General features: G+C 42.8%; 2 protein-coding genes and 2 pseudogenes across 2 annotated transcripts; 1 reads left to right on the forward strand and 3 right to left on the reverse strand.

Annotated features, from left to right (window-relative positions):
• Positions 1-3,068: 3,068 nt before the first annotated feature.
• LOC136489467 (ribonuclease 3-like protein 3) lies at positions 3,069-3,634 on the reverse strand (annotated as a pseudogene).
• Positions 3,635-4,833: 1,199 nt separating this feature from the next.
• On the reverse strand, positions 4,834-12,274 carry LOC136487086 (uncharacterized). The gene is made up of 8 exons (XM_066484219.1): positions 11,425-12,274; positions 8,483-9,202; positions 8,179-8,274; positions 8,019-8,102; positions 6,266-6,500; positions 6,029-6,189; positions 5,467-5,748; positions 4,834-5,334 (listed from the first exon to the last, which is right to left on the reverse strand). Exons 1-8 carry the CDS (start codon positions 11,890-11,892, stop codon positions 5,275-5,277), a joined length of 2,106 nt encoding a protein of 701 aa, XP_066340316.1. The 5' UTR covers positions 11,893-12,274; the 3' UTR covers positions 4,834-5,274.
• Positions 12,275-14,609: 2,335 nt separating this feature from the next.
• LOC136487087 (uncharacterized) lies at positions 14,610-21,228 on the forward strand. Its single transcript, XM_066484220.1, has 11 exons — positions 14,610-14,986; positions 15,431-15,498; positions 17,778-17,859; positions 17,962-18,045; positions 18,451-18,490; positions 19,015-19,060; positions 19,500-19,558; positions 19,679-19,746; positions 19,942-20,046; positions 20,121-20,185; positions 20,687-21,228. Exons 1-11 carry the CDS (start codon positions 14,721-14,723, stop codon positions 20,764-20,766), a joined length of 963 nt encoding a protein of 320 aa, XP_066340317.1. The 5' UTR covers positions 14,610-14,720; the 3' UTR covers positions 20,767-21,228.
• Positions 21,229-21,358: 130 nt separating this feature from the next.
• Positions 21,359-24,782, reverse strand: LOC136489468 (uncharacterized; annotated as a pseudogene).
• Between the last annotated feature and the right edge of the window lie 355 nt (positions 24,783-25,137).

Raw genomic sequence — 25,137 nt, forward strand, 5'->3', positions numbered from 1 at the left:
ATTGAAGACCTCATTTTATTTTCCTATGCACTGTCTCACCACTATGTTGAAACTCCTTCTTTAGCCTATCTGTGCTTGCATTATGAGAGAGCATGAACATAAAAAGACCAAGTTGCTCCTCAATCTTCATACCACGTGTGTCACGTAGCAAGTTCTCAGTCCTGAGAAAGTTTGCTATAGTTCTAAATATTTCAGCCTCCATCCTAAATTCTTGCTTGCACCAATTCTCGTGTCCTTAGAGGATCTCTTTAACCTTTTAGCACCAGAAAGAGAAAAGGTATGCTCAGGTGTTTTCTCTTCATCGAGAAAGGGCATTACAGCAGGGAGAAGAACAAAGAATAGCTCCTCATCTTCTTCTTCCTCTTCCAACAAAAAAATTCCTAGCAAGCTCCTCCCAAAAAGCCATCTAGTGTTACATATATGAAATTATATTATTACATTTACATATATAAACCAATAGAGAAAACAAGTATTAAAAGTCTAAAGAAGTCAGAAGTACCTAATCATTTTCTATAACATTCTACGGCAGCACCTAATCATATTTATAGCATTCTACAGTAGCGCCTAATCATCCAGGCAACACCTACAACAGCACCTACTCATCCAGGCATGTATGCATTATTTTTTTAGAACAGAAGGACTGACAAGAAAAACTACAACCAAATTTAGACATAGTTTTGTATCTATATATATGCCTGCCACACAAATCAATCTGATTCACAAATTTAGACATAGTTTTGTATCTATATATATGCCTACCACACAAATCAATCTGATTCTAGAGTATTGGTCATCCACTAAACTCAAACAACAGCCCCTTTTCAGAACTGTCCCTACACAAGATGGAAAGAAATTATTGCTTCCTCTAAAAAAAGGAAAATTATTACTTCCTCTAAAAAAGGAAATTATTGTTGGACAGCCAATCAACACTATTTAGGAGAACGAGGACCAATCATTCAAAGTTCAGCCTTAATTTGTTTAGTAAAAGCTCATACTTTTCATAGCTATAATTAAACACTCCAATGGTGCTAAAGCAATGCACAAATTAGGTGCATTAACAATTTCCATGCGCAAGTCAGGAACTGAAGTCATAGTCAGACCTCAGCAACCTCCACGAAATGTGTAAATTCAGTGTTGCTGGATTGTCTAAAGATACCAATCTATTAAATTGCAATTATTATGTACAGTAAGCTGTCAGCTCAAGAGCATCACTTGGCCTCTGCATCATATTACTGAAGCTAGTAGCAACAAGTGCATTCATGAACCAGTAAATTGGATCTACCAGAACCGGTTAGTTCTAGAAACAAGACAGCACACTACCAGAACCAGTAAACCTGAGAATCAATAATCTACCGAAACCCTAGATCGACTATATTTGGGCACCTGTGAATCAACAATTTAGTGAACCCTAGATCAACCGGATCGAAGCAAGCAAAGTGGTTCAACCATGAAACAAGCACATCACATATGAGGACAACAATCCGAGTGGGTGCATACCAGATCGAGACCGCCTTCCTTCGTTCGGAGGGAAGACAAATCCGAGAAGAACTGGAGTGGATCTTGGAGCCCACCTTTTAGCTGCTGCGGCGGTCACGTCTCACCCGCGAGGGGACGAAGCCAATGTGGAGGCGGGGACTGTGGCTGGGACGGTGATGGGGATGGAAGAGGAGAGTCGAGGTGAGGGCGGAGGGGCGGCAGCGGAGGAGAGTCGAGGCGAGTCACGAGAAAGAGAGGAGAGACGAGTCGAGTCGGCGGGGAATGCCGCCCGATGTGACGAGGCCGGACAGGTTTCCCGTCAAAATCCGGCTCCTGCGGGGCGGAGACCCCTGATTCGCGTGCTTCCAAACAAGTCGGAGTGCCGGTGCGTGGAAATTTTCCGCGGGGACTTCCTCCACGGGGAAACGACCGGGAACCCTCCGGGATCCCCTGCTGCCAATGTAGGCCTAACGCATCCAGGCCAATCGGCTCTCACTGCCACCGCTGCCTGCCGAACGAATGCATCCACTCGACGATGCAGAAACCTTCGTCGCGTTCGTCTGTGAGCTAGAAGCGGAGATGCTCTGGGTAACTAACAAGTGGAAGCGGGTGTGTTGAATAATCTTATTCAACACACAGAACCAGTATGTAGTTTATAAACTTATATTAACATGGCATCTTGTTTTTGGTTTGTAGTATAATATTATTTGTTCTTGATGGTGTGTTGAATAATCTTATTTATCTTGCTTGGTTGCTCGTAATTCTGTATGAATTACTAATTACAGATGGATAAATATTGACTGCATGGTCTCTGTTTTCTTATGCTTGCTCTTCATTCTGTATGAGTTACTAATTACATATGGATGAATACTGACTGCATGGTCTCTGTTTTCTCATGGTTGCTCTTCATTTTGTATGAATTACTAATTACAGATGGATGAATACTGACTGCATGGTCTCTGTTTTCTTATGGTTGCTCTTCATTTTGTATGAATTTCTAATTACAGATGGTTGAATACTGACTGTTACAGGTCTCTGTTTTCTTATGACTATGTTGTCTTTGCTATTCTAAGCGAAAGAACAACTATATATGTCCTTTTGATTTGCTGCTAGTCAATGAATGACCACAACTGTTCTGTTAAAAAAAATCAATCTCTCAACTACTAATTGTACTGTTAAAAAATTCAATCTCTCAGTATATTATTATTTGTTCGTGCTGCATGCATCTTTATATCTTCATTTGGCGTGTTGAATAGTGTTATTTATCTTGCTTGGTTGCCCTTCATTCTGTATGAATTACTAATTACAAATTACAAATGGATGAATACTGACTGCGCATGGTCTCTGTTTTCTTATGCTTGCTCTTCATTCTGTATGAATTACTGATGCGCTTCAAACTTGTCACCTAAATTGCTGGTAACGACAGTGTTTGAATATCGATAATTACATATCAACATAGAAATTCAATGAAAATGGACCAACCTAGTGTTTCTATGCTTCACCATTTCACTAGGACTTAATTGTTAAAATGGTGAAGCATAGAAGCACATAACAGAACATGCCATTCATTGCACCTATGATGCATCTGTATGTCACTGACATTTTAGTGTTCCAGCTATGTCTAGTTCGTTCAATGCCTCAGAAACATCTGCTGATGCTGATTCACTTTGGGTCTATCCAAGTGTTTCCTTTAGCTTATCCAGAGCAGCCTTGGCAGCACGGTTCTGAGCTATCTCCTTCTTTTGACCATAAGTAGCACTTGCAACTAGCTCACCATCAGTCAACACGTCAACCTTCAAACTCTTATCCCATTCATCTTTCACAAATTTCACCCCTCGCCGAGTCTTTTGGCAAAACTAAAAAAAGCTCGGTTACCAGGTGCTTGCCTAATGTCTCTAAGCCAATAAGTGGATCAACCAAAGTTCGAAAGACCTAACATAAGAAACTGAAATATCAGCAAAGTGTTGACTCAAAAGCAATGATTAAGGTTTCTCAGTTTAGAGAAATATATACCCGCCAAACCTCCTTGGTCGAAGATGGAGTCCCAGTATATGGCACCAATAAGAGATTCCACAAGAGGATCCAATAGTCCATTTGAGTGAACTGGATATTTGCGAATTTCTTCTATGAAAGAACAGATCTGTAAACGCCAGAACATGAAGGATAAATAAAAAAGTTATCACTCAAAACAGAACAGAACTACAAATTACAGATGGATGAATACTGACTGTATGGTCTCTGTTTTCTTATGACTAACTATGTTGTCTTTGCTATTCTAAACAAAAGAACAATTGTATATGTCCTTTTAATTTGCTGCTAGTCAACGAATGGCCACAACTGTTCTGTTAAAAAAAATCAATCTCTCAACTACTAATTGTACTGTTAAAAAAATTCAATCTATCGACTACTAATTGTAGTATATCTTAACTTTTGCGTAACTGCTTGCTAATTGTATCCTTTGACAGGTTGTTTGGAAATAGAGCTAATTGTATCCTTTGACAGGTTGTCTGTGAGGGGAAATTCTCAATTCCAATGAATGCCATCACTGGTAACAAGGCTGTTGACAGTAGGAATCAAGCACTTGCTGAGACTTTATACCCTGATCTCAAGGATGCTCCAGGGCAAGGTTGAGAAGATACTGGTGTCTGGGTTTATGAAATCTGATGCTGCCAATGGTTCCTTAAAGAAGAGGGTCACGAGGCTTCGTACTGCTGGCTTTCTTCTGCGCCGTGAGGTAAAGCTGTTGGGCGGGGTGCCCTTGGGTGAGCCGCTGGCGTACTGGCGTTTCGAGTACCCAATCGTTGCCTTTTAGTTTTAGTGTTTTGTTTCTGGATGTTAGTTGTGGATGAACCAAGTTTTTTGTTTCTGGATGTTCAGTCGTGGGTGAACCTGATACGTGGATGAACTGAATCTGATATGTGGATGAATTGAATCTGATATGTGGTTGTGCGAAATGTTGAATCTGACTTCCGCTTTAGTTTTCATCGGAGTTTTTAATCTGGTTTTACTTGTTCTGTCGTCCAACGACACCGATGCAGCGAACACAACTACACAAGCCCAGCCACCGTCTTTATCCAAGGTCCACACATTTGAAGTCATGGCAACCTACGCAAGCTCCACCGCCGGCTCCGTGATTCTCATAGAACCAAAATGGCGTCCTGCCAATTCAATCGAAGTAGCAAACTTGAGTCCTTCAAATTAAGCACGTCACCAGCGTTCTCTCCACCTACCAATGTCCTCGCTCTCTCCAGTCTCCACCAATGTTCCCCTCCCCTGTACTTTGAGAGGACGTATCTCTGGATATATATCACCGGACGAGCATGCCTGGAAGAATATGGTAGGGGAAAGACACGTAGGTGCATGTAAAAAGGCCTTATTATTGCAACAGAAATACAAATTTTGTACAACAGCAACAGCAGTCCCTCAATTATACACTCAACATCGCAAAAGCATGCACCAGGTTCGGCAGGCACTGGGAAACATGGGATTCCTGGATCAAGCGCCTAAAGCCTTTTCAGTGTGCGAGCAGGCAGCTCGAGTTTTCCAGACAAGGTAATGGACAATATGCACAACAGGTACCGGTTGTCAGGTTCTCATGGTGCAAAAATGACAGTTGGCTCTTGCCCACCTGGAGAGATCAGCAAAAGCACACTGATTTCTTCCTCTTTCCTGATCCGAATATGGTGCCCATGTTCCACTGTTCAGGGCATATATTGGATCTGAAGCGCACTGATTTCCTCTTTCCTGATCTGAATATGGTTCCATAAACTTTGTTTGCCAAGATCAAATACTGGTTGCTCACATGAAACAATCGTCCGCATTGTCCACGCAGTGTTCAAGCACCATACGAACTCTAAGCTGAAGAAGAGATTCAACGTTGCACATTAGGTTTATCACACATCAAGATTAGTTTTGAGAACTGTCAATTAGGACAGACTAGTACCAGTGATGCTAATCATCATAGGATCAAATTGTTTAAGAAGGGAGTACCTTGCAATCCAAGCAGGGGTCATTTATCATGCTTTTCACTTGTAGGATCACTCCAGCATTTTGTAGTCTGATAACTCTACCAGATGAGGTTTCACATTTTGGGTAAATCAAGTTCAGAAGGCACCACAGGGTGGCAACCCGCAACTGTTTATCCTTGCTTTGCAGAAAGTTCACTACAAATGATGGTTTGATGCGATCTGCTCTGTGAGGAAGAAGAACATTCATCACAGCTTCCTTGTTCAATTCGTTTCCAGCCGCAATGTTTGCAAGCACATACATACCCTGAAGAAAGGGAACAGCAAGATCAGTGACTTGCCGTACAATGGTTTTTGCATTCTTCTATAAAATGCTAATGCTAAGTCATAGAGAAGCACATGACATATGTCCAAAATATCAAAGAATGGGATAAAAACTATGCAGTTCACTAGAATAGATGTTTCTCTCTCCACTGTCCAGCTGTCCCTCCAAAGTTAAAAAATGCATATGAATTGACATACGGTTATATTATTACAAATCTTCAAAATAAGTAAATAAATAGACTATACTTTTGAAGAAAACTGACCTGAATGCACACTCCCGGGGCAGATGCATTGTTCAGTTGCCTTGCAATAGCATCCATAACCATTCCATCTTCGCCAATGACATAATTAGCAGAATCCACATATCCATCAACAAGATTGTGCACAAGTGCCAAGGTCTGTTCTTGAACAAAATGTTCAGAATCTGCATGACATTTCACAATTAGCAGTCAACATACTATGGCAGTTCCCTCATAATCATGTTTAGGCATTAGACTTACCACATATGAGGCTTGAAAGAGTAGATAAGGTCAACTCCTTAACAATGAAGTCTTTATCCTTAGGACTAAGAAGGAACATAATATTCCTGAGAGCCCATACAGATTTTAGCCTCAACATTGCATCCATGGACTTTGACAAATGAACAAGTTGTGAGACGACCCCAGAGTGAAGAAGAACTGATTTCCTGGGTGTCAAATTAACAGCAATATTGCAAATGGCACCAAGTGCAGCAACCTGCTTCAAATCAATAAGTGAGAGATAAATTAGGAAACTTTTATTGAGTCATAATGGATTAAACTTTAAAGACCTAAATAGTCATGTTTCAATGTACAGCTAATTGCCAAATTCATACTGACTTTAGCAACTTCAATGAGAAAAAGGTTGCTAGAACAATAAACCTGAGAATTGGTAGCCAGGGTGCAGATTACCAGAAGAGAAAGTTTGGCACTAGCTTTCAATTATTGTTGTGCAACTTTGCGTTGATAAGATAATGGCTTAAAGGCTTGATTACTGATGTCTGAAAATACAGCTAATTGCCCAATCGACACCAAATTTAGCACATCATAATGCCAGAAAGGTTCCTCCACCCATAAAGCAATGAAACGGTGCCCAAGCTACCAGTAGCCAAATAAGGAAGTGTACCTGCTAGCTTTCAAATCATTACTTTGCTACTGTACATTGGTATGTAAGATTCTAATCAATCCTAATGTCTAAAAGACCTACTGTAGTGATGCCTCACTAGCTAGTTGAATACTGCCTCCATTTCTTTTTATAACGCATGTTAGGATTTGCAGAAGTCTTTTGAGATATAATTTCACTAATCTCTTATTGTTGTTGACACATTTATCTGGAAAATATATGAGCGTCGCAGGAAGAAGGAACCACAGCATCCACAAGTAGCTAGGATAGAGTTTGTTCAGGAGTTGTTTCAGTTCACTCAGGGTTTGTTCAGTTCAGTTAGTTCAGAGTCTGTTTTATTAAACTTAATTTCATCTAAAGAGCCTGCTCAGAGCCTCCTTGTGAGGGCGAGTACACCAGCTCACCATCTACCCTTCCATTCCCAGCTAATGAGCCAACTAGCCACATCACTTATAATATATTATGAGTTTCAATAAAACCAAATCGTATTGAAAGATATTTGAAATATGAATCCAATGAAATCTCTTTTATGCCTTACACATTTATATAATTTCATAAACTGTTGGTCAAACTAATAATGTTAACTTTTCTAGATTCCAATACGCTATATCTTGAAATGGAGGGAGTACTGAATTTAGCATGGCTTCTGTAACAAGGTTGCTCCAATAACAAAACCCTAGCAGTGGTACAAGTTCACCTGCTAGCTTTTAGGTCCCTTTTGTGCAACTATATGTTGATGCACAAATTTATATTTCGACAACAAAACTATAAATTCTGTAGGGCACTTTACAGAAACTGGATTCCAAAAAAAAGAGTAGGTAAAACTGCAACCACACCATGCCACAAAGGGGTAAGCTGCCTTGGTAGTTTTAAATTCAGGAATCAGCTAACATGCTACATGATGGGTGGGCAAATACATAAGTTGCCATGCCATGCACTGAAACTCGATTTCCTTTTAGAATACCACATGTTCATAACTTAACTAGACCATTGGAAGAATAAAAGGTACTTGAAGCATCTGCACTGCACCTTCCAGAAAACACACACACACACACACACACACACACACTATCTCAGGACTATGTTATTGTAGATTTGGCAGGATTCACATACCTGGACCGAAGTAGATGAGTCATTTAAAAGCTGGACTAGGGGACCAATAACTGTATCGCAGGATAATCGACCTCCACTGAGTACCTGGAGATTAAATACATCAATTGAATCATCTGGGATGAACAACAAAAGTCAAGATGGAAAGATGCATGCATCTTACCTTTGGTGACCTGGAGATATTCTTCAGACATGAACATGCTGCAATGCGGATATCAGCCCAATCATGCTTCAATGCCTCAAGGAGTAAGGTTGATACCTATTTTAAGAGATTGTGTTAATAGTCATAAGTTATTTGTCAATGGACAACCGTATGCATCCACTACTAAAAACTTAAACGTTGGGAGCTGACATTAAGACAGTTGATTGAGTTATCAACCTAACTGAAATTAACAATAACAATAGGAGGACCCTACAGAGTACTGAACTAGAATTGGCAACTTTGGAACTCTTCACACATGACATACCTCAACCGACATCAGTTGAGATCTTGACTCTTCAAGTTTTGAGCAAAGTTCAGATAACGCAAGCAATATGGTCACTGCTCGCCTTGTCTCCAATGGATTTGCTAGCAGATGGTTGCTGAGCTTCTCAACTGCATTCGTTGTAAGAGCTTGTTTCTGCAGTTCGAAGCTGTCTTTAATCAGGGTGGTTAATGCCAAGGGAGCTTCATCTCCTACGTGACCAGGTTCTTCAATTAGCTCAAGCAAAACCATAATCAACTTGGTCTTAATCTGTTTGTCCTGAAAATGACAGGGAGAAGCATGCCCAAGTGCAATCAAGCAGAGGCAAGCAAGTAGTCTTGTGCGTGGACTCCGATCATGTATTAACCCAACTACTGAACGAAAACCTTTTCCATGGTCTGTTGATGCAAATCTTGAAGCAACGTCTCTGTTATTTCGAATGACTGCAGTGACCGAACCTAAACAAGCATCCCTTAGATTCATAGATCCTCCAAAAAGGCTAACAAGTTTCTGTGGAACTCCAGCACTGCATAGTGACAATTGTTCTGCACTACTCTCACATGAGTGAGATATAATAGCAGCAGCCAGCTCTGTGACATTCTCATTCTCACTGTCCAAAAGTGAAAGAACAAAATCCATGTTTTTCCCACTATTAACATCAAACTTTGGAGCTAATCTTGATTGGTATATCATTCTGAGAGCACGTGCACTTGCATCCACAACCTGTAATCAAGAGAACAACATTAAATAAAACATTTGCAGCAGCATTATCTACAACCATATCATACAAAACAATATGAATAATCATTAACCAAAATTGGCTCATAAGCACAATATATAAACATGTGTTCAACAAAGAAGATTTTCTTGGGTTCCCCTTCTTACAATTGTACATGTGCTACAGCTAACAAAAACACAATTAAATAATTGTTGAATTTAAGCAACAATGAAAGCTTAAGATTTCAGAGAGATAACAATGAATTACTTGGTAATGAAACATAATGGAGATTTTGAAGTTTTCTGTCATAATTAGTTACATTTTCTGAAAGAGAATTTTGAAGTAAGACAATCAGGCGAAAGCTTGTTGATCAGAAAAATGTAGCAGGTAAAGGCATTAGCCAAATTCGCTGAATAGAGCCATGTTTATATCCTGAATATGCACAAGAACCATTTTCAAATATAAATATCAGAAATTACCTTGTCACAAACTAGAAAAAGGGAGAAAAGAAAACCAGCAACTGCCACATCATTATGTCAGAAAAACAGGCATGCTTATCCTTTTATAACAATCCCTATATAATTAAGGTCGATAGCGGTGGTTGTGATAAGGATGTTGAGATGTGACAATAGAAAAATACCAAAGTAATCATTTCATCTCCTTTATTTTCTTTTCTTACCCAGCTACCGTGTTATATTCCCCCCTTAATAGTCATTCTGTACCACAAAGGAGTGAACGTTGGCCTCATAGTCACCAAATTAAACAGTTTGTTCACTTGCAGACTACCTCCATAATTCACTCAAGCTCATATATCGATTGCATCACCAGTTTATAGATCATGTGAGCGATTATATATTGGTTGAAATTTTTGGGGAGGCAAAATTCTGACTAATGCATGTGGGGTTTTCGAACTGCAATCCTGGACTGAATGCTACTACTCTGACATCAGGAACCATACAAGTTCTAAGTTCAAGCATAAATATGAGCTCCAGTTGTGCCATAACTAACAGAAGCAATTTACCACAGATTTTTTAGATTGTGTTCAAAAGAGGAAGAAAATTTTAATCGATGAATATAGACGATCTCTACAGGAATCCAACATAAAAAGACGACTTTCCAGCACATCCTCCCCCACCATCACCAAACCTAACCATTGACCCGCTACCAAACTCTCCTGATTTCAAGCACAAATGAACAATAATTACACTACTTCAACCAAATGATGAGAACAGCATAAAAAGGAACGGGCATAGAAAAGAAGAGAAAACGAAATGCCAACCGCCACGCCCTGTTCGCTTGGCTTATAAGCCGTACTTTTTCAGCCAACGAACCGTATTTTTCTCTCACAACAAATCAGCCAACGGTACTTTCAGCCAAGGCTTATCAGCCAAGCGAACAGGGCAACAGTAGCTCTCACCTTAACTAAACCAACATATTCTCCAACAGTTTAGCTCAAATAATCCCTCATTCCAAGGCTTTAAGCACAAACCACCAATCATAATTCCCTAATGCAGAGTTGTTTACTTCTTTTCAACCAATCCGTAGTTATTGGCCATCAAACTTACCCCAATTTATTTCAAATTTTAACTAGAATCGAAACCCTTATACTACAGAACATGTTAACAGCAAATGGAATGATGTAGTTGCCAGTTGCCACACACCTCATCCCAAATTCCCAATTGCAGAAGGTAAGGTCAAAATTCTTCAACAATCCAATCAATAGTTCTCACATAAATGATGAAATGGACACCATTTGTACCCAGTTCAGGCTCAAAATTCCAAGCATAATTGCTAAGGTATCCCAAAATCTACAACAGGAACCAAGGCAAGCAGTTATTGCTGCTAGCTTCCGTCAACTCTGCTGGGCGCAAGAGATCTTTTCCCAATTAAGCAAGAAACTCACTTTTCTATTACCAAAACCAATCAGATTCCCGCAGACACAAGCTAACGAGTAAGGGCGCGTTTAGTTCCGAAAATTTTTGGCTTTTGGCTACTGTAGCACTTTCGTTTGTATTTGACAAAAATTATCCAATTATGGACTATTTAGGCTTAAAAGATTCGTCTCACGATTTCTCGGCTACCTGTGTAGTTAGTTTTTTTTTCGTCTACATTTAGTACTCCATGCATGTGCCGCAAGATTCGATGTGACGGGGAATCTTGAAAATTTTTGGTTTTTGGGTTGGAACTAAACGGGGCCTAAGTGAAGAGGGCAGACCACAGACGCTACCTTCTCGTCGGTGTGAGCGAGGAGCCGAGTGAGGTGCTCCACAGCGCCGGCGGCCAGCACGGCGCGCGCGCCATCCTCTACGCCGCACGCGAAGCTCCCCGCCGCGGCGGCCGCCTGCACGAGCGCCGCCGGCGAGGCTCCGGGCTCTGCCAGCGCCGCCACGACCGACGGCACGGCGCCCAGGCGGAGGTAGAGGAGCTTCTTGGTCCGGTTCCCGATGATCTGGTTCTTGATCTCGCGCAGCGCACGGACACGCTCGTGCTCCACCTCCTCTCCGCCGGCGCCGGCACCGGCGCCGCCGCAGCCCGGGACCGCGCCCGGGGCGGGCCCCGCCCCCGCGGCCGCCAGCTTCGCCGTCAGCTCCTCCGGCCTCGTCCCCATGCAGCTGGACGCAGACGACGTCGACGCGGGTGGCGCGGGCGACGCCTCCTCCGGCCGCGCGCCGCCGCCGCTCGCCGTGGCCGGCATCTGGGTGGGGGTCGGAGGGGAGGTGGCCGAGAGGTGTTTTATGTAATTATTGATTTTTTGGGTATTTTTTAGCAGCTTTTTTTTCCTGCTTGGTTGGTGTTTATAGGAGAGGGATGGTGATAGGGCAATGATGGGTGGGCCAGGGGCACGGCCCAGTTACGTGCCGCCACGTGGAATTAAGAATTAGTTAGTCTATTATTTAGCTTGTGACTACAATGAGCCTGTGTGCGTGTGACGTGGGACAGCTGGTGAAATCATTGGGCCTGAATTTTGTTGGATTTTTCGAAGTCGCATTCGTATTTAGTTTTTGTTAGATTTTTTATTATGAAGCCGGTGGCTGCATTGGATTTGGTCTGATAAATGGACATATACCGACAGGTGCATTTATAAGTACATTTTCGTTTTCTTGTTTCTTTTTGGATCATGGTGTTTTTTTTTTACATTGTTTTACGAATTTCATTGCCTTTGTTGCTTGTGTGATTCCTTTTTTTTTCTACAAATGTTTAACCTCAATCTAATAAGCATAAACATTCTTATGCAGCTTCGTGGGCGTGATATTATTTGTTTTTTAGTATTTCAAGTGGTGTGTGGTGTGCTATTTGTCATGGTAGTTGAAGTCGAGGGCTCGCACATTTGGCTTTAGGGTTAGATCACATGGCTTTGCTCGTCCGAGCAAGACCAGGTGAGCCAAAATGACTTTTTTATTAAAGTAAAGAAAAAAGGCTTGTCAGCACACGCCCTGATGCGATTCCAACTATAAACAACCTCTTCATCTTATATCTCGCTTCGTGATGTGAGACTATTTAATAGTTAAGGAGTCAAATATACCTTTAGCAGCTTTTCATCTTGAAAAGGTATACGGTTATACTTTCGGTGCAGTAAGAATCCCCCCAGCATGAGCATGTTGAAGAGTGTGCTATAAGTTGGAGAGTATAAATATAGCATGATGATCTATAGAATCCATTTTCATCTCCTACCTTATGAATTTGAGATAGGTCTACTTATGAGCTTGGGAATGTTATGTAATGTCAAATTCCAAGCAAAATAGCATAATCCATTAAGTAGATTCTAATTCCTCTAAAATGAATGGATCCAAACGGCCCCTAAAATAAAAAAAAAGTGTACATGTAACTCATAAATCACTATTATTAATGGAGCATAGCGTTGTGATCAAATTATAAGAACAGTCCCGTCTCCAACGGAGATGTATTAAACAATGCACACATAATTGTCCTGTAGCACGGCATGTCTTAAGTCTTGGGTACATTTCCATGTCATGCTAGCAGCACAGTTAAGCCAAGTTGTAGTACCAAACAAATAACAAAAGGCACATCACGTTCCTTGATGCCTGCCAAGTGCCAAGCATCAAGTGTGGCGTCTGTATTACTTTTGTGCAAAGAGAGCGCCATGTATGGGTCCCAACTTCCTCCGTCCACCGCGCAAAAGGTATGGACAAATATTTGGCTACATCTTCAACTTACCGCACAGCGCACATAGTCAAGTTGCAAATAGCTTTAAACTCTCTGACTTATAACGACCTCCAAAATGTTAACCATGCCTGTCGACCATGAAATTGCCACTGAATCTAAGATTTTTTGCAGGACTTGCAAACATATGGCAAAATTCATTTTGCCATTGAAAACACATGGTAAAATTACACGATACCGAAACACTCTCCAAACAAAAGGACTGGGCACATTTTACCCGAAAACCTACAACCAAACCTAATCTAACCGAACCGAAACAGAACTGAAACACTCTCCAAACACCAAGAGATTGGGCATAGGTTTTAAGTGCAACAAACCAACTCCAGTTTGTTGCAACAAACCGAATGCCCATGCTCCACTTGTTGCAGCTAAAGCAACTGCAGCTACAAACTCTCTCACCAGGCAATGTAGCAGCAACGACCGCTACTTTAGGGGGGGTCATTCGGTTGATCGAATTGGTTCTGCTCGCGAGAATCCTGTGGAACGGCGCCAAAATGCTTTAGACCAGAAACATTTCATGTATGTCGCCTAGACTCCCGCGCTGATTCTCTTCAGTTTTTGTTGCATCCGTTTGTGCTATCAATTTTAGTATTTTAGTTATATAATCCTTTTTATTGCATCAATTTAAAATATGTTGTATTTAAGTTATTCTCTGCCTACAAATAGATTTTTAAAACATGTTTTTATTTAAATATTTTTTTTAAAAACATTTTTTCTTATAAATCAAAAAATCTAACCTACTAGCCAAATAGTCTTATAAGTTGATTATAATTTATCTCCTAAATATTTTTTAAAAAAATCGTAAATCTAAAATGTTTCTTATGCACCCTATGGTAGCCGGGCTCAGAGTCAACACACTGTCTGCCAGTGTGCTCAATCCTCGAGTGGGCCAAGATGGGCCACTGCGGACACGGCAGGATGGTAACACAAGCGCTCCGGCCCACGGCCCACCTTGGCCCGCCGTTCTTCTTCCACCTCCGCAACGCTCAGGCCTGAGAGCATCTCGAAGAGAATCATATTTTTCCCTCCTAAAACATATAGTCTTGTAACTCTTAAAAAGGTACTGAGAGAAAAAAAAGGTTATCTTAAAAGTTTTTAATAATCTACTCCTAAAATATTGAAAACAATTTTATATTAAAAATCCTATATTATTTCTAAATTATCGTAACCACTTTTATATATTTTTTCTCTCTCGCCCTTCCATCGACTGACCGATACGCACAGGAGAACAGTATCCACGCGATGTAGGATCCACGCAAAGTTACATGGAACGGGGGGTGGATTTTCCAGCTGCCTAAATTTTATGAGGAAGTTTTAGGAGTTGGAGAGGAATTTTTTCTTATGTTTCTAAAAATAAGGATTATCTTGAGATGCTCTGAGTCGTGGCCCTCCGGGCGACGCCGCCGCACAAGGTGCTCGCTTCCCAGCCGCCCCCAAACCCGAACCCCGGCGCGGATCCTAGCCGTGCGGCGGCTGGAGCTGGTGCTCGAGCGCCCGCCGCGGCTGTCTAGGGTTAAGGCGGGGCTGACGCGGCGCGGGCGGGCGAGTGCGATGGCGTCGCTGGGGCGGCTCAAGTCCGCCATCTTCGATAGGGAGGAGAGGAAGATGTAAGCCTCTCGTGCGGCAATCCGCCAATCCCCATGTCGTTCCTGTGCCTCTCTTTACCTTCTTCGATTCGATGTGTCCGTTGTGTTGGCGCCCCTCGATTCTTAGATAGATTCCTGCGGCTCAAACTGGATAGAGAAACCCTAGCCTTTTTATCTCTAAATTCCTTGCTGTTATGGCTGCTGAAGAGCAATGTTTTATATGGTTCAGTACTCTTTGCGTCTCCACCATGCCTTGGTTCATTCGGTTGGGAAATGTAAAATTACTGGGTCCACGAACCCTAATAATTTACTTATTTGTCTGTAATTGCTTTGCAGTGGTTACTAGTTAGTGTAGGTTAGTGCAGAACCGAAGGCGAGGAATCTTGAGCTCTTACTTCAGTACTCTTGCGGTGTTTGTGCTGCATAGTAGTCTCATTAATCTGGATGGGGGTTTCATGGATGCAGGCAGTACCAATCGCACATCCGCGGGCTCAACGCCTATGATCGCCATAAGAAGTTCATGAAGGATTATGGTATGATCTTTGTCTGCAATCTTTTCTGGCAAATGCATTCCAACCTTGTCTTTCCCCACGTTTTTCGTTGATTCATTTGGGAATTGTGTAGGTTAAGGTATTATCTGTTGCAGTGGCGGATCCAAGATCCAAACCCTGTGGGGCCAAGCTTGACATAGATATACACAAGATAGATTAATTGCAAGTTAATTAACAAGTGTTACGTATGGGGTTTAACATGTTGTGGCAAAACCCACAGCTTAAGTGTAGATCCGCCACTGATCTGTTGTTGAAATAAATGGTTTCTAGAAAAGAATAGCATGGTAATGTAATAATAAGCTATGTAAGCCAAATTATACCTGGTAAACTGATGGTGTTCTCTATGTCAAAAGAAATAGGGAACATTTGTAACTTGCAGTTCTTCTGTTACTGTAGGAACCAGCACATACAACATACTCATGATGCTCTAAAGTATATGCCGCAAGCTGCTGGCACTTCTGTTATTACTAATTACCTGAAATGCTGCATTATGTATGGAACGGAGCAATCAACACACTAAAAATCTTATTGAATTCCTTTATAGGCTTCTGCATCGGATCACAGCCATTCAACATGGTGGCGTGACTGCTTTGGGCATAGCTTTAAATTTGATATATCGGTAACTTGTCCCACAGTCCCACTGCAAATGTCTGGGCAGATTTGATTTGCCCTTTCATGGTGAAGAGGAAACTGGGGCAGTGGCATATAATGAGTTATTTATTTGCTTAACCTTGGCTTCCAAAATAAACTGAATGATGAACAGTCCCCTCTACATTAGAAAGAATTGGGGGCTACCTTCATTAATACATGGATTATGTATTTCAAAATATATCTTGTTAGCTAGCTTAATACAGAAAACATTTTAATGGGGATTTTTGTTTACATGGGATTTAAGCCCTGGTCTCCAACCTGGTGCAATGTTACTTCTCTGCCCAATGCCAACCCATGGATAGATCACAGATTCACAGAATGGACCTTTCATTGTGAGAAGGAAACTGAGATAGTGGCATGTAACGAGCTATTTATTTGCTTACTCTTGGTTTCCAAATGAAATAGGATGATGAACACTCCCCTCTATTGTAAAAAGAATTGGGGTCTACCTTCATCCATACATTGGTCACATACTTAGATCTGTAACTTGACATTCCCTAGTTGAATACAAAATATATTCAAATCTGGATTGTTTTCTTCACAATGGAATCGATGTCCTGTTATCCCAATTCTCAGTCTTGTGATATACTGGTACCTGACTAGATGTACATTTAGGTGAAGTATAAACTTTTGGAAAAACATGGCAAGTATAATATTAAGTGGGGTTGCTTGGATTTTGAAGGGTTTCTTTGGTTTGGTTGGCATACTTCTAATAGTGCAGTTCTTGAGTATTTCTACATGGATATATTTATGAGCAATCTCGAATGCATGAATTCAAAACTATGAGAATTGTATTTTAGGTTTAAATAAATGGTTCCGGAATAGAATAGCATGGTAATGGAATAATAAGCTATGTAAACCTTACTTTTTCGCCCAATGCCAACCCATGGATAGATCACAGAATGGACCTTTTATTGTGAGAAGGAAGCTGAGATAGTGGCATGTAACAAGCTATTTATTTGCTTACTCTTGGTTTCCAAAAGAAATAGGATGATGAACAGTCCTATCTATTGTAGAAAGAATTGGGGTCTACCTTCATCCATACATTGGTCATATACTTCGATCTGTAACTTACCACCCCCTAGTTGAATACAAAACACATTCAAATTTGGATTATTTTCTTCACAAAGGAATCAATATGATGTCCTGTTATCCCAATTCCCAGTCTGGTGATATACTGATACCTGACTACATGTACATCCAGGAGAAGTGTGAACCTTTGAAAAGCATGACAAGTATAATCTTAAGTGGGGTTGCTTGGATTTTGATGGATTTCTTGAGCCACTGGTTTGGTTGGCATACTTCTAATAGGGTAGTACTTGAGTACTTCTACATGGATATATCATATATGTATGAGCAATCTCTGATGCATGAATTCAAAACTAGGAGAATGTATTTTAGGTTTCAAAAACTCTTGCTTTATGTATCCCAGTCTTCAAGAATAGTGGCGTGAAAGAATTACCCCTTCATTGTAGAAAGAGTTGGAGATCAGACACTCAACCTTACAGTTTTTTAAAACCCTATTATATTAGTGTAGATCACATCTATCCTTCCTTTCCTGTATGATGTATCTATGTATTGCCACTGATACTTGTTTTGTCTTTAAACAGTTCAGTTTTATGGCCATGAGAAAAATGTGGATAGTAGTTTGCCCATCAAAACTGATAAAGATACACTGAGAGAAGGATACAGGTCAGACTGATGTCTGTTAAATGTTCATGGTACAACATATGCATGTGCCCTGTGGTTTTGGGAAACTTGTAAGTGCCTCACTTTACTTCTATCATGTAAAAGGTTCATTCTTTCCGAGGAAGATGACATGGATTCAACTTGGGAGAAGAGGCTGGTCAAACGTTACTATGACAAGCTTTTTAAGGAGTATCCTTTTTTTTGGTATATTTGATATTGTTTTGTTTTTTTCTGGAAGGACATGTCAGTACATGACATATTTTTCAGATAAGTTTGTGAAGTAACATGTTCATATATGCTGAAGCTAATGTTGTTAAACGAAGATATTTAATAGTTTGGTGATATAAATAGGCATAAGTCATGTGAATGTTATCATATGAAGGACATGTATCTGTTGGTGACCTCTGCATTGCCACATTCTTCTGTGTTAAGCACTTCATAATTCGTACTTTCACCTCATGAACTTACGCATTCTGTCAGCTAGGATTGATTGATGCTTGTCTACATGGGAACTATATTTTATGGGGTTTTATTATTCCTTGTAATTTTTGTAAGGTTTAACTCTATTGTGCTTAGGGTCCTTAACTGAGGAAGGTATTGCATTGCTGACATGACCCAGTACAAAAAAGGCAAGGTGTGTTCCTTTAACCATGTGTCATACTACCATTGAAAGCCATTTCTTGATGTAAACACTTAGTTTTTCCTTCACTCTTGAACACCATGGAACAGAAAGAATGTTTGTAGCATGACCTTTAGAGGGGCCATTATGTACTTTTAGAGAGTGATCTGTACGTACGGGCAGGATTGCAAGAATTATATCATGCCAATTGTGATACTCTTTCAACTTGATTTCGTATTTCATAAATTAATAAATGGGCAGTAATAGCAGGATGACTGTTCTCCTTGGTTATGGATTTGTGTCGATGTGCATATTGCAGTAAGCATGCTTGCCACACCCATTATTAATGTTTAGATATGGTAGGCATGCACAACAGCACAAACACTGGTTATCAGAAGTGAAAACAAGTAGTAAGCATATGACAGTCATGCATACTCATGATAGGACGATGAATGAGTGTCCAACCACTTCTTTTGTTTCTGAAATGATTTGTAGTTTTGGATGTGATTTGCATGTTATGAGGGCATTTTCTGCTGCAGATTGGATTGAGATGGAGAACAGAAAAGGAGGTGATATCTGGCAAGGGTATTATTCAGTAATCCTATCAGTTAAATTCCATCTAAAATGGTTTACCTGAAAACTGTGGCTGAATTTGGATCATATGAGTATTCTGTTGCTACTAACAGACCTTTCAAATGGAAGTCCAGAACTTAAACGGGTATTTAAAGAAACTGTATCAAACTATCAATGTTACCGAGCTTAAAGGGTTGCTTGTTACACTTAGCAAAGGACAGGTGGGGGTTGCTTGCATTGAACAACCTCAAACTCCAAAATGGATCAGAACTGAATTCTAGTTTTTGAAAGCCATTGTTGTAGTTTTCTCATATATTATTATACTTATGTGTAACAGAACGCAGAAAGTTCCCCGAGAGATCAGAAATATAATATTCTTGCAAACAAGATCTGCTATTGTTGATCAATATCAATAATACTTCCGTAATAACCAGAATATGCTCTTATGCAGGGCAATTTATCTGTGGCAATAGGCATTGTGATGAAAAACATGGTCTAGGTAGTTATGAGGTATGCTATGTGCTAATATCTTGTTGATACTAAAATGTGTACAATGCATTTTTTTCCCAAAGAACTGTTTTAGCTGTATTTGTAGTCCTTACATTTCTTTTTTCTTTATCTCATGTTCAGGTCAATTTTTCTTATGTTGAAGCAGGGGAACAGAAACAAGCACTAGTGAAGTTGGTAGCCTGCAAAAGGTTAGTGAATCCATTGTTCCGTGATAGTATTTGTTTGAAACAGTTTTTAACTATCACTGCTGTACTTTCTTGTTATGATATTTGTTTAATTAAGCTTTTCCATGGACCACCGAGTCCTGCTGTCATTCCTGCCTTCTTTTTGTTGAAGCAAGCATTCAATTGGTTATTTAGCCTGATTGTAGTACATTATGAAAGATGTGCAGAAAAGCTTGCTTATAAGAGGCAAAAGGAGAAAGAGAAGGAAAATGAGCTCTCTGGTGAAAAGGAAATTGAATGGAAAGACAGCGACAAGAGAAAGAGGTACTTCTAGTTCTTCTCCACCCCCATTATGTTTCTTTACCCTATATTCTTTAATTCCGCTTTTCATACTGCAGAAAACATGAGGAAAATGATGATACCTCAGAGGACGAGGACGAGAAATATAGAAGAAAGAAAAAAGGTATCCATGATTGCGGACACCTTTGTGTGTGGTTATGAACTATGATGCATTTTGGGGGCAGGCATGCTATGCTTAATTAAGGGCTTGTTTGGCCCCAAATTTAAAAACTCAGGCTTATAAACCCGCAAACCGGCTTTTTATAACATCCCTGTTGCCTAACCAGCCATATGGTAGATTGGTAGAATGATAATTTTGGAGCGGTGGGTGAACCCCTCTGGCACTGAAAATAACTGTATAGAATACGGTAAGGAAAAAGAATCAGAAAATTAAAATGATAAAAAATGGTGTGGTTGTGGTGCCTGGCGCTCATCGAGGCAACAAAAAGGTGCCACATATCTGGAGAGAACATATGGCTGGCATTAGGCTCACTAGAACCTGTGATGGCATTGAGCTTTGTCGATTGTTCCATGCTATGTATAGTTGTGTTTTTTTTTCCTTGGGAAATTGAGGATGCAATAAATTGTGGTAGCCAGAAACTCACCCTTGCAAACAATTCTGCAGATCGGAGTGGAGCTTCTTCAAGGAGTTCAGGGAATAATGACGAAGGCTTCGAGGAGTACCTCGAAGGTATGTTCCCGTGATCTGATTCTTAGTGGTTACTAAAGAAAAGGTGGCTAGGAAAGAAGGCTCCTTGACATCCATCGAAGAAAAAGATGCACGGATCTTGGAACAACACCTTACTGTTGGAGTAGCAAGTCAGTTGCAAACCCGACACTCTATGTCGCTTTGACTACAAAAGTCATGTAAGTGTGCTGTCTGTAATTATGTGTGCCTGCGTTGTTTCGTTTTCGCATCACTTTCAGAGTAATGGTTGATGCCTGTTAGTCAAAGAAGAGTGTAATGTAAAACTTCCCGGACCTGCGTTTGTTGTTAGACTGAATGACACTTCCAGCAACGTCGCTTTCCATGTATACATCAATGTTCTGCCTTAGAGCTTCAGTGTTTTCGGTAGTTAGTTTTCTGCTGTAAGCATTGTGGTTAGTTGGCTTCTTTAGGTGTTAAAAGCCTAGTTTGCATAAAATAAAACAATACATTGAAGAGCTTGGAATTATATTTATACTGTATTATACCTTAATGATTGGAAAACAAAACTATTTTTTTTTCAAAAAAACAAAACAAAACAAGAAAACAAAGAACTTGGAATTATATATTTATATTGAACCTCACTGTGGAAAAACAAGTTGCAGTGTTCAATTACTGATTTCTTGTACTACAAAACATTAGAACCCTGGACTGCGTAACTTGTACGTATGTCTGAACTCTGCTGAGACTTTTCTCAGCATCGGTGAAGGCATGCAAACAGCCTTGTAGCCGCCGGCATCCGGTTCTCGCCAGCTGTGGCTTGTGTCACTTCCCCGAGCGGCCGACCCCCGTCGCTAAACTCCCAACGCTTCAAACACTGTCATGCCATGCCCCGGGCCTACATTACGTGTCGACGACGAGCTTGGCCCTGGCGTGGCCGGACTCCACCCTGTACTGGTCGCCGACGCCGAAGTGCGCCATGAGCAGCCACACGACGGTGAGCTGCTCGCCGCCCTGGCTGAGCTGCCAGGCGTGGGCGCTCCCGCCGCACTTGCCTGAGGCGTAGCAGAGCATCTCCACCCACACGCTGGCGACGAGCCGCCAGCGCTTGGCCTCCGTGACGCCCTCCAGCTCCAGCAGCTGCCTCGCGAGCTTGCATGCCTGGAACAGCACCGACTTGCTCCGGTCCCCCTTCACGTCCCGCGGCTCCGCGATGGACGTGTCCACGGCCCGGAGCCTGTCCGCGCACCCGGCCTCGTCGGCTCGCCGGAAGAAGCTCTTGGCCTCCGCGCAGGTGTCCCCGAACCGGATCTGCCCGATGCTCGCCATCATCATGAACGGGCGCATCACCAGGAGCAACAGCATGTAGCTGGATATCTCCTGCTCAGCGCCGGCAGAGCGTCCTGGCGTTCCGGACCGCCGCCGGCGTTCTCAGGGTTGGCGTAGAAGCAGAGGTCGGTGGCGATGTGCCAGAGGAGGATGCTCTCGTCGAAATCGCAGTCGACGCTCCAGCCCAGCTGCTTGTACAGGCCCTTGCGCTGGAGCGCCCACTAGCCGTCGCCCTGGACATTTGGTTAACCGAAACCGATCGATTCGGTTCCTCGATTCTTTATAAAATTCGGTTAGCATAAAACTGGACCGATCGGTTAGCGCTAGGAAACTTGGAACCGAGGAAATTCGGTCTCGGTTAATTCGTTTCGGTTTCGGTTAGAACCGAACTAACCGAGCCATACATTACATCAGTGAAACAGAAGGGAAGAAAAGGGGGAAAATGAAAATCGAGCCATACATCACATAACCGAGCCATACATTACATCAGCCATACAGTTCGGTTCTTTTGCTATTGGGCCAATATGTACAGATTCGGTTCTTCGGTTTTGTTCGGTTAACCGAGGTCTGGAACCGAATTACCCGGCATTATTTCGGTTCCTAAGAACTGAGAACCGAACTAGGAACTAAAATTTTCGGTTTCGGTTAATTCGGTTTCGATTCCAGTTATTTCGATTCGGTTCTCGGTTATTTTTGCCCAAGTTCAACTAGCCGCGGTGCTCGCCGATCGTCCGGTAGCTCTTGGGGTCCATGGTGCTGCTGGCCTTGCTCTTGAGCTGCTCGAACACGAGGCGCTTCGGCGGCTCCGACACGCGATCTTCTTCGTGTACCTCCAGCTGTCCCACATGGTCTTCACGCGGATGTTCCACCTCCACTCCAGCCACTCCATGAGGTCCTTGTACCAGCGGCGCTCGTCCCTGAGGCAGTAGCTGATGAGGTTGTACTGCGACATCTGGTTCGACCACCTCGGCCTCGTCTCCGGCTGGAAGAACTCGATGAGCCAGAACACCGCCTTCGCCGCCGGCCGGAGCCGCTCGCTGACCCGCAGGTCGGCGTACGTCCAGGGATAGATGACCATCAGGAGGATGGCGTAGGTCTCCAGGAAGACGGCGCCGCCCAGCAGCACGTAGGAGATGTCGACGTCGACGCTCGCGTAGCCGTAGCCTCGCGTCTCGCCGGCGGCGCGCGCGAAGAGCACGAGCGACACGACGGGCGCGGCCAGGGTGAAGACGCGCAGGCCCCGGCCCAGCCAGCCGTGGATCACGGGGGCCTTGGAGTGGAGGGACTCGTACATTAGCACCAGCTCGATCTCCACGACCTTGAACGCCTGCTCCATCTTCAGCTTCCGGAAGAAGGCGAGGCTGTCGATGCGGTCCTGGAAGCTGAGGATGAGGTCCACGAAGAGGCGGCGGACGGTGTGGAAGAGCCGGTGCGCGCTGTACACCAGGTCGCAGTAGGCCACCCGCTTCACCTCGACGTGGGCGTCGTCGTCGGGAGGCCGCTCCGGCACGATGACGATCTTGACCACCAGCCCGGCGTCCCTCCTCGACTGGCACTCCTCCACGAACTGCGCAGGATGGAGCTGGGGCCCGGGTCCAGCGGCGTCAGCATGGAGCTGCGCAGGCTGCCCATGCTCGCCGCCCGGAGCGCCAGCGTCCGCTCGCCGTACTTGGTCACGCCGCACGAACATGACGACCGCCGGGACCATGAGCCGGACGCCCGGGCGCGACTTCCAGTACACGTACCCGGCGAGGACGACCTGCGACCAATGTTTTAAATCTCCTGCTATAGCATCCGCTATCTCCGGCTACAGCTGTTTAAGAAGGATTTAGCTAAGTTTTTTCATGTATAAGTTAGCCCTTAGCTGTCGCTATAGCCCGCTATAGCTGGCTATAGCCTGTTTTCGGACATTGAAAGCTAAATGGCTTAGCCGGCTATTTAAAACCTTGCCTGCGACACGAGGCTGAGCAAGTGGCGCAGCCAGAGCTCGTTGTCCTCCACGGCGAACGCGGTGATGGTGTCCTGGCCGCCGAGGTGGAGGATGAGGAACGGCGCCCAGAAGACGAGCACGTGCATCTCGGCGTCCCGGGACCCGTCGCAGAGCTTCTGGTTCTGGGACAGGTTGCCCAGCGCGTAGATGGCGACGTAGTCGGCCAGTAGGTACGCGAGCCAGAGCGGCATGCGCAGCCACCACTCGGCGACGCGCTTGCGCTGGCCGCCAGCGAAGAGGAGGAAGACCTGCAGGGCGAGGCTGGAGAGGACCAGCACGCGGATCTCCCACTCCCCCCATACGTCCCAGGCATGCTTCAGCTTCATCTCCGACGAGCAACGCTCCACTCTGTTTCTTGACTATTCCTCAGCAACTCAGAGGCTTATCTGCAAAGTCGTAAAATAATTAGATCCATGACTCCATGTCATGTGAGCCTCATTGCCTCTGCATCGAGAGCACTGCACGCCAAAGGACATGGACGGGAACTCGGCAAGAGAAGCACGCTGTTTCCTCTTCAGGCAGAGGCGCAGAGCTCAGAGGTTTCCTGCCAACGGCTACGGGCTACGTCCATGGCGACCGGTAGAAGACGTCGACGCATTTCCGTTGACTGGCACAGGTCCTTGCAAAATCAGTTTACCAAAGCAATTAATTTCCTTCCGATTTATAAATAGGATATGTCTCCTAAATAAGAAATTAGTTTTGCTAGACGAAAGTTTTCCTTCCTACACTCAGAATTGGGACTTGCTAAAATTCAAGTGTTTTTAGGCAACGGTTATTGCATATGTTTTATACTTAAACCGCAGTTTATACAGACATAATCTGTAATTTTCGGTTCTGAAAACGAAAAACCTTTTAGACAAAACTACAAAATCTGATCTGTGTCAGCACAAAGACAATTGACAATCTATAGCAAGAAAAGGACAAAAAATCGATATATACAACAAAGACGAATAACAAATCACAAAAGTAACAATTTACTCGTACTAGTTGGTTGTACAAGATGTTCTCTGAAATTATCTTAAAATTTAGGCACCTGAAATATAGAAGTGTGAAAGAATGGGGTGAAATATTCCTAGATTTTTAGTTACATGTTCCTACCTAGAAAAATCAG

The sequence above is a fragment of the Miscanthus floridulus genome, chromosome 10, assembly GCF_019320115.1.
Source record: "Miscanthus floridulus cultivar M001 chromosome 10, ASM1932011v1, whole genome shotgun sequence".
Classification (NCBI taxonomy): domain Eukaryota; kingdom Viridiplantae; phylum Streptophyta; class Magnoliopsida; order Poales; family Poaceae; genus Miscanthus; species Miscanthus floridulus.

Bases quoted from the DNA above. Each gene is read 5' to 3' on its own strand.
- LOC136487086 (XM_066484219.1), bottom strand. From the start codon at position 11,892: ATGCCGGCCACGGCGAGCGGCGGCGGCGCGCGGCCGGAGGAGGCGTCG. The intron at 6,190-6,265 runs GTAAGTCTAATG...AATGTCATGCAG, and splicing joins TCTTTCAAGCCTCATATGTG to ATTCTGAACATTTTGTTCAA. The intron at 5,335-5,466 runs GTACTCCCTTCT...TCTCTTCTTCAG, and splicing joins ACCCCTGCTTGGATTGCAAG to CTTAGAGTTCGTATGGTGCT.
- LOC136487087 (XM_066484220.1), top strand. From the start codon at position 14,721: ATGTTTCTAAAAATAAGGATTATCTTGAGATGCTCTGAGTCGTGGCCC. The intron at 19,559-19,678 runs GTATGCTATGTG...TCTCATGTTCAG, and splicing joins ATGGTCTAGGTAGTTATGAG to GTCAATTTTTCTTATGTTGA. The intron at 20,186-20,686 runs GTATCCATGATT...ACAATTCTGCAG, and splicing joins ATATAGAAGAAAGAAAAAAG to ATCGGAGTGGAGCTTCTTCA.